This window comes from Silurus meridionalis, chromosome 13 (genome assembly GCF_014805685.1).
Source record: "Silurus meridionalis isolate SWU-2019-XX chromosome 13, ASM1480568v1, whole genome shotgun sequence".
NCBI lineage: Eukaryota > Metazoa > Chordata > Actinopteri > Siluriformes > Siluridae > Silurus > Silurus meridionalis.
This window is the reverse complement of record NC_060896.1, coordinates 28,940,960-28,950,276: the sequence shown is the minus strand read 5'-3', so window position 1 is coordinate 28,950,276 and position 9,317 is coordinate 28,940,960. Positions and strand designations below refer to the sequence as shown.

The 9,317-nt window shown below is 40.1% G+C and overlaps 2 protein-coding genes across 2 annotated transcripts in view; both read left to right on the top strand.

Annotated features, from left to right (window-relative positions):
* Nucleotides 1-966, top strand: part of LOC124396053 (kielin cysteine rich BMP regulator) — a 23,602-nt gene extending 22,636 nt beyond the window's left edge. The window contains exon 49 of the mRNA XM_046865009.1: nucleotides 1-966. This exon is cut by the window's left edge and continues 246 nt beyond it. The gene's annotated coding sequence lies outside the window, so the exon portion shown is untranslated.
* A 1,112-nt stretch (nucleotides 967-2,078) lies between these two features.
* cd151l (CD151 antigen, like) lies at nucleotides 2,079-9,317 on the top strand. The gene is made up of 8 exons (XM_046865349.1): nucleotides 2,079-2,270; nucleotides 4,750-4,834; nucleotides 5,355-5,546; nucleotides 6,821-6,895; nucleotides 7,373-7,477; nucleotides 7,562-7,720; nucleotides 8,205-8,291; nucleotides 8,835-9,317. The coding sequence occupies exons 2-8, from the start codon at nucleotides 4,751-4,753 to the stop codon at nucleotides 8,892-8,894; spliced, it is 762 nt and encodes a 253-aa protein (XP_046721305.1). The 5' UTR covers nucleotides 2,079-2,270; nucleotide 4,750; the 3' UTR covers nucleotides 8,895-9,317.

Sequence of the window (9,317 nt, the reverse complement as noted above, 5' to 3'; positions counted from 1 at the left end):
GGACCTGAAACCTCACCTATCTACTGTGTAGCTCTTTAACCAAAGTGTTGCATTATAGGAAATGTACCTGCTGTCATTCATTCATTTTCTTACATATGGTGCTCAATAATATAAAGTTAAAGCAGCAGTATGTAATATTTAGAGCTGTAACATTCACCACACTGACGCACTTCACTCGGTCCTTCACACACACACACACACACACACACACACTCACACACACACTGATCATTACTTATTATCTCTATATTATTATTATGGGTTGGGGCTAATCTTCACAACCAGAAATTGAACAAACCTGGAGGTTAAGAGTCTTAGAGACTGTATGTATATGGAACTGCTGGATTATTCCAGATGTGGGAGCAGCTCAATGTTACAAACTGCACCTCTAAACTCAGGTGAGAAGTCAATTCCAGGAAATATGTTATGATCGAATGTAAAGCAGCTGGTAATGGAGAGGGTTTTTAAACAGTATCATATTTAATCCCTAAAAGTGTCATAAATAAACTGGTGCTAATTTTTAATTTAACCACTGCACTGCAGGGGGCGCTGTATCATTGCTGACCCTGTGCTCTGACTCCAGCTTCCTAACATTACTGGGGTATGCAGAAAAAAAATCTTTACTGTCCTGTAAAATACATGTGACAAATATAAAGCACATTTCTTTTCTTTCTTTTTCTATTTTTGTACTAAAAAAGTGTAAACATAACAATTAACATTGAACTGTTTATTTAGTTACCAAGAACCTGCTTTTTCACAGTCATGATTTATCTTCACTAAAATATTCACAAACTCTTTTTCTCCAACACTTTTCTAGAGTGTAAACTCTAAAATCCAACAATTGTAGCTGCAAACTCAGGGTGCAGTCGATAAACACTGCTACGTGAACTCGTTTGTTTTACACACTTTTCATCAAGAGTACATTTCAATCCTAAATCTAAAATTATAATTAAATATTTTAAAATATGTTTGTTGTTGTTTTTTAATCATGTTTTTATTTCCTACTTTTTTTTAGGTTGTGTTTAAAAATATTAAAAAATAATTATTTAAAATCTTTTTTATTATAAATATTTAATCCTATTTGTGTATTTTATAGGTGATGTTTGTTGTATGACTTGCGGTGATGTAGAACTCAAATCTGTAAAAATCCACGACTGAACCACAGAGCAGCAGAACATTCAATCGAAGGAGTTTTATTATTCATGCAGCAGATGTGAATGAAAGTTTCATAATGCACTAAAGTGTTTAGAACCTGTAGAATGTAATGAAGATGTCCAACAACAGTATGTTCTCCTCATCAGATCGAGAAACTGCATTTATCCCAATAAGCTTTATTCGAGTGTGTACTCTTAATGACTGTTTATTGCTTTTTTCTTCTTGGTTTACAAAATGACTTCCCTACAATCTACTGGTTTCATTATTAAAGTCACAGACAAGCCCAAACTATAAATAACAATTTATAAACTAAAATATATTTATTATGATCATTATCAATTGGAGACAGAAGGGTTTGTCCACCAGTGATGTTTATTCTGAAATTATTTACAAGAAAATGATTAAAATAGTTCAAACCATCCCATTTTCTCAGCGATGTTAAACAGTTAAAGTAATTCAATATTTTATTTGATTGGCAGCACTGAGAAATATATTCATCACTTACAATACTTACATTTAAATTGTTTCAGTCCACCACTCTTCTTCTTCTTCTTCTTCTTCTTCTTCTTCTTCCAGCTTCTCCCATTAGGGGGCGCCACAGCGGATCATCCTTCTCCACCCCCCTGTCCTCTACATCTGCCTCTTTCACACCAACTACCTGCATGTCTTCCCTCACCACATCTCTTATTAATATAAAAAAAGTAATGAATAAAAAAAAGGGTCCATTTATCTATCTATCTATCTATCTATCTATCTATCTATCTATCTATCTATCTATCTATCTATCTATCTGTCTGTCTGTCTGTCTGTCTGTCTGTCTGTCTGTTTTGGAGCCCGTGAAAAAGAATGAGCCAATCAGAAGCTGAAGCAGGCGTGTCTTGTGTTGTGGCCACGCCCCTGGGCGGGGTCTGGGTGGGGCTCTGCTGTGTGGAAAGTTGTACCTGGAGTGAGAAGACTGCGGAATTCGTCTGAACTCAGCGGAAGTGTTTATTTTTTATTAAATACTAACCAAACATTTTTATAAACACTTTTTTATAAACAGTCTGTAAATACGGAGATTTATTTCACCTGAACTTCATCAGTCCTGCTGCGGCTTCATCTCCTCCTCCGTACAGGTAAAAATCTGATGCCTCGAGCTACAGCTAACCAACATTCCAGCTAACGGCCTTCTGACCAACAATCAGAACAAACTCACAACATCTGGAGCAGGAGGAGAACATCAGGCTGGAGTTTCAATAGAAATAGCGTTAGCGTTAGCATTTTACTTCTAAACTACTTCCGGTGACTGTTGATCTCCAACTAAACACATTATAGGATATCATTCAGGAGAAACGTGTGTGTGTGTGTGTGTGTGTGTGTGTGTTTAACGAGTGCTCGTTTTAATAAAAAAGTTGTTTTAAAGCTGTTAGTTTTCTTAAAAAAGGAAAAGGGTTTAATTAGTAAGTACCTTCTGTAAATTAAGTCATTATTTATTTGTTTATTTTTTAATCGAAATATTTCAGGTTATTATTTTATCAAAAGTATTCAGATGTTTGATCCATGTTGGTTATTGAGGGTCTGGATGTAGTTTGTGATCAGTGTGAGAAGTGCAGAAAGAAAATTCAGGAAGGATGTGAGTAGATGTTGATGGTTTTGGTGGTGTGATGGTGTGGATGGTGTGATGGTGATGGTGTGGATAGTTTGGTGGTGTTGATGGTGTGGATGGTTTGATGGTGTTGATGGTGTGATGGTGTGATGATGATGGTGTGGATAGTTTGGTGGTGTTGATGGTGTGGATGGTTTGATGGTGTTGATGGTGTGATGGTGATGGTGTGGATAGTTTGGTGGTGTTGATGGTGTGGATGGTTTGATGGTGTGATGGTGATGGTGTGGATAGTTTGGTGGTGTTGATGGTGTTGATGGTGTGGATGGTTTGATGGTGTGATGGTGTGATGGTGATGGTGTGGATAGTTTGGTGGTGTTGATGGTGTTGATGGTGATGGTGTGGATGGGTTGGTGGTGTGATGGTGATGGTGTGGATAGTGTGGTGGTGTTGATGGTGTTGATGGTGATGGTGTGGATGCTTTGGTGGTGTGATGGTGATGGTGTGGATAGTGTGGTGGTGTTGATGGTTTGATGGTGTTGATGGTGTGGATGGTGTGATGGTGTGATGGTGATGGTGTGGATAGTTTGGTGGTGTTGATGGTGTTGATGGTGTTGATGGTGATGGTGTGGATGGTTTGGTGGTGTGATGGTGATGGTGTGGTGGTGTTGATGGTTTGATGGTGGTGATGGTGGTGATGGTGTTGATGGTGTTGATGGTTTGATGGTGTGATGGTGATGGTGTGGATAGTTTGGTGGTGTTGGTGTTGATGATGTTCATGGTGCAGGGAGGGACACTGTGGGTTCAGAAGAAATCACCTGCTTTTGTATCTGTCTAGACGCACTGCAGTGTGTAAACACTTCTGACTGATCCAGATTCAGTGTGTTTCCATCCCCTCTACACCTTCATTAGAGACGGGAGAGACTCTCCGTAATCTCTGATCCTTCATGAGTCAGCATCTCTGGGATCTGGGATCTGCCTCGACTCATTCTTTCTTCATTTACTCATCTGTTAAAGATGGAGAGATGGAAGGAGAAGAGCAGATGGAGAGAGAACATTTATTACACTTTTTTAATCACTGTGATCAAATGATCATCTCATTATTAAAGTTTTAAACGTTGAAATAAAGCAGTTTTAAGCACTTTCACAAGTTCCTTTAGAGTCACACACACACACACACACACACACACACACACACACACACACACACACACACAGTTAACAAGGGTCTATTACTAAACACTTCTGTTTACATTCAATTCACACACACACTTAAAGACTGTGTGTGTGTGTGTGTGTGTGTGTGTGTGTGTGTGTGTGTGTGTGTGTGTGTGTGTGTGTGTATATGTGTGTGAGTGAATGTATGGGTGTGTGTTTCAGCTATTATGGGTGTGTTTCAGTTAGTGTGTCTATGTGAATGAGTGTGTATATGGGTGTGTGTATATGGGTGTGTTTATAAGTGTGTGTGTGTGTGTGTGTGTGTGTGTGTGTGTGTGTGTGTGTGTGAATGTATTTTTGTACGAATGTGTCTGTGTGTGTGTGTGTGTGTGTGTGTGTGAGAGAGAGAGAGTGAATATATGGGTGTGTGTATCAGCTATTGTGGGAGTGTTTCAGTTTGTGTGTATGTGAATGAGTGTGTATATGGGTGGGTGGGTGTGTGTGTGTGTGAATGTATTAGTGTACGAATGTGTGTGTGTGTGTATGTGTGTATTAATGTGTTCTCCATCCAGAGTGTTCTTGATCTCCAGACTGACTGAGTAAATCCACTCACCTGCAGGAGATAAAGTGAAGTGGACCAGGCCCTGTTTTATGGATTGGTGTTCTGTAGATGTTCTCAGGACAAACACAGCGAGAAAATACCCAAAGCGCACACACACTTCTAGATGTTGACTCACTGATTGTGAGCCGTCTGTGTGTCACAGTTACAATAATGATCAGAATCATCATCATCATCTCCTGTGTGCTCTACACCGAGCGTAACTTCTGACCAGCATCATCTTGGTCTCTTTTAGAATGGTCGTTAAAACGGAAAAGAAGGACAGATGTGGGACGGTGTGTCTGAAGTACCTCCTGTTCATGTTCAACTTCCTGTTTTGGGTAAGTGTAAATGTGTTTGTTCATGTAACTGTACACAGGAGCGACTGTAAGAGCAGTTCGCTCAGAAAAACACTTCCTGGTGTTAAAATTCTTCTCTTGAGAGCCGTCACTATAACAACCAGACACACAGAAAGATTTCAGAATGGATACTGAATAAAAAACAAACACACACTCAAATTAGTACTAAACTTTATATATAAAAAACCCACTGAATCATGAAAATGTGCTAAAGGCAATAAATATTAATATATACATTAATAAATAAATGATAAATAATAAATATAATATAGCTCTCTCCGTGCAGCACGCAGTCTCACGTGTAATAACAAACAGCACGTGATGTCAGTGTTTCGCCTCTAGTGGCCGCTCTTCTAATGACAGCAGGCCAGAAGACTATCGACCCTGATTAATCGGACAAACCAATGAATCAGTCAACCTCCAATCACAATACAGACCAGCATCTTAATTTGCATAATGTGCGCACACACAAGCTTTAAAGTACTCGTCTCTGTCCTTCCAGCTGGCAGGGGGCGCTGTGATGGCTGTAGGATTGTGGACTCTGGTGAAGAAGAGCGACTACATCAGCCTGCTGTCCTCCAGGATCTACGCCGCCTCGGCCTACATCCTGTGTTTGGCTGGGGCCATCGTCATGGTAACGGGGGTTCTGGGCTGCTGCGCCACCTTCAAAGAGAAAAGGCAACTGCTGAGAGTGGTGAGACGCGACACACGCAGTCACAGTCGTGTGAAAAAGAAAGTGCACCCTCTTCGAAATCTCTGGTTTTACGCTTTGGGACGTAATAATAATAATCTGGTGGAGGGGTGAAGATTCGGCTTTGTGCTGCAGCCACATGATCACAAACATCAATAAAGTGAAGCAACGCTGTACAGAGAAGAGTCTGAATTCCTCCACAGTGATGTGAGAGACTGATGAAGTTCTACAGAACACCATTCATTCACCATATTCCTGCTGAACGTGGTTTGAAAGTGGTTAAGGCTCTGGGTTAAAGATCGGAAATTCAGGGGTTCATGCTTCGGTATCGCCAAGCTGCTAATCCTGGGCCCTTGAGCAAGGCCCTTAACCCTCTGTGCTTCAGGGCTGCTGTATCATGGCTACAGCAGAAGTCTTTTGCTCTCTCTCTCTCTCTCTCACTCTCTCTCTCTCTCTCTCTCTCTCTCTCTCTCTCTCTCTCTCTCTCAGTAACCCTTACCCATGTGAACAAGTCTTCAGGTCCCAGCAGGTAGAAATATGCGTCTCTTCATCACTGTGTAGGTTCTGCTTGTTCAGACAGACGGATTTTGTCTTTCAGATAAAAAACAAAGAGGAATCAGTGAGTCAGACAGATGAAGAGTTCCCATTGTTCTGAGCTAAGATACACACAGTCTGATTCAGCACTGACTTATCATATCATTACATAGATATAATTACTGAAGTTGTGTTAGACACACACACACACACACACACACACACACACACACACACACACACACACACACACCTGAACCTGAGACACCACTCGTCTCTGAAAATGGAAATTTTACGGGGAGGTGGGAGTTTAGTGGTTAAGACATTAGACTTTCAAAATCACACCCAGCTGCCACTCCTGGGCCCCTGATCAAGGCCCCTAACCCCAGAGCTGCACAGCTGGATGAGATAAATGTAGGTGGCTCTGGATAAGGGCTTTAATGCTGTAAATGTAAGGATAAAGTGAAGCAGGAACGTAGGACAGATCTGTAATGGGAGCAGATGTTCGTATCCTTCATGTTTTCTGTACAGCAGAATAAACACAAGCTTTATTTTATTATCGCAAATAAATTTTATGTGAGATAAAACCCACTCAGTTCCACACTCACGTTACTGCTGTTAGTTTACGATCTGGAGCATCTCGTTAACCTCCATCACTTCCTGGAAATGTTCTGTGTTCAAACCAGTAGAGATTTATATTATTTATATTTATATTATTTTCATTAAGGTTTTTTTCTTTTCAGTATTTTGTTCTGCTGCTGTGCATCTTTCTCCTGGAGATCCTGGCTGGGGTTTTGGCGTACATCTACTACCAACAGGTAAAGACTCTGATAATTAAAGTGACTACAGAACAGACCACGTGCTCTGTTTTACATCGAACATGTTCCAAACATTAAATGAAACAGAATTATTGGTGCTCTTTTGTTGTTTGTGTGGGTTTTCTCAGGGTTCTCCGGTGTTTTCCTAAAAACATTGTCATATCGATGATTCTAAAACAGTCCAGCAGGGGGCAGCAGTGCATTTTTAAAATAATAAATAAATCAATAAAGAATATGAATGTGGAAGCCTGGATGCTCCACCCACTTTCCCTCTTCAAATATCATCACTCTTAAGCTGACTCAGTTCTCCGTTAGCTTTAATATTAAACTCGTATAACGCTAACATAAGTTATATATTTTAAGCACTTATTTGTTTTAAATATAAAAGATTTAAACAATTTTATGAGCTGCTTTTTTTTTATTGGCGGATTTACATAAACGTAATGATTGATTAATTTTCCCGCTGATTTGGTCCAGCTGAGTGACGAGCTGAAGAATAACCTGAAGAACACGATGGTGAATAAATACCAGCAGCCGGAACAGAACCACATCACGGAGGCGGTGGATAAATTACAGCAAGAGGTAAAACAAAAAATACATAATTATGATAAATAGTAATTTAATAGATACAAAATAAAATAGTTAATTTCATCTCCTCGGTTTCAGTTTAAGTGCTGCGGCAGTAATTACTCGTCTGATTGGAACGAGAGCATCTGGGTCCTTACGGGTCAGTCCGATCGCCGCTTCGTACCCGACAGCTGCTGTAAGACACCCATGGACCACTGTGGAGAACGAGATCATCCTTCTAACATTTACAAAGTGGAGGTGGGCGAGACCTTCCTGCTGTTTCCCGGGTTCTCCGGTTTCCTCCTGAAAATAACATTCAGTGAAATGTGTGACTCTGGAGTGCCTCTGTGGTTTGTCCAGCAGGGGGCAGCAGTAGTGTTCAGACCTGCAAACATCACTAACTTCTTTCTTTCTTTTTCTTTGTTTCTTTCTTTCTTTTCTTTCATTATTTCTTTCATTCCTTGTTTCTTGCTTTATTTTTTCTTTCTTGCTTTCTTGTTTGCTTGTCGAGTCCCAGAACACGTTGTTAATCTTTTGATCTCATTCGATTTTCCTGTTTGAAAGATCGTGTTAACGCAGCGAACCCGAGTTACACACGAATTAGCACTTATTTATTTTAAATACAAAAATGTAGGAGTGTGTGTGTGTGTGTGTGTGTGTGTGTGTGTGTGTGTGAAGACAATAACCACATCTCCATCTGCGTGTTGGTTTTATTGTACGACTTTTACGTTTATATCTCCAGGGCGGCTGCATCGCCAAGCTGGAGAACTTCATAATGGACCACTTAAAGCTGATTGGTGCAGTAGGAGTGGGCGTGGCCGGTGTACAGGTAAGACGTGTTTAAAAATTTTGTTCTGGATTCTGATTGGTCATAAGGTCACAGTGTGTGTGTGTGTGTGTGTGTGTGTGTGTGTGTGTGTGTGTGTGAATGCACCCATTCTGATATGTCGTATATATAAAATAAGAATACAGTGGCGTTTTTCTGTAAGATGGCGTATTAATATTTACGGAAGGAGTCTCCAGTGTCAGAGGTAAAAACTGGAGGTTTAAGTTTTCTGCCATTTTTTTGCGATCTCTCAGCAACAGAAAAAAGATGAGCTGGATTTATTTCTTTTCTCTTGTTATCTTGGAGAGAGGGAATATTGAGAGGCCGGTAAGAGCGCGAGTGTTTATAGCTGCTATAACGTCAGTGTGAACAGGAACTGATGCACTAATGTGGAATTAAACACTAACTTACATTACAGCAGTGTTCCTACAGTCACTCCTGAGAACTTTCACTCTCTTCTATCATCATCATCATCATTATCATCATGATTATTATTATTATTACTACTACACTGTGATTTGTGATGATCTTGTTTTTGTTCTTTAGATCGTGGGGATGATTTTTACCTGCAGCCTCTACAGGAGTCTGAAATCAGAGCCGTACTGAACCCCTGGTCTTAAAATCATGGTCTCGCACACTGCTACCACACGTCCTCTGGGATTTTCTCTTTATGAAGAGCATCAGCATGTGAAAATGCTGAAATAGTTCGACTCTATTTGAAGACCGTGGACCGTGTTGTTCCTGAGAAACTCGCTGTGTGCCTTTTAATAAAACCAGGAACTGATCTTCTACTGACTGATGTTTTGTACACTATAATCACACACACTGGAGATTTCTTACTCTCAGCTTCTAATTTATAGCTGCTTCGTCTTTTTCTCCCTGATTGTTTTGGACTGAGTATTAGGGTAGTATTATGTTAGTCATGTTAGTATACTGTACTGCTGTAATCATGAGTGTAATCACTGGAAAATGTACCGTTCTGATCAACAGGAAGTTTCATTTTGTATTAAATCCTGATCTGAGACCTGA

Excerpts from the sequence above, each read along its gene's own strand:
- cd151l (XM_046865349.1), top strand. The coding sequence starts at position 4,751 with ATGGTCGTTAAAACGGAAAAGAAGGACAGATGTGGGACGGTGTGTCTG. Across the intron at positions 6,896-7,372 it reads CGTACATCTACTACCAACAG|CTGAGTGACGAGCTGAAGAA; the intron begins GTAAAGACTCTG and ends GATTTGGTCCAG. Across the intron at positions 7,478-7,561 it reads TGGATAAATTACAGCAAGAG|TTTAAGTGCTGCGGCAGTAA; the intron begins GTAAAACAAAAA and ends CCTCGGTTTCAG.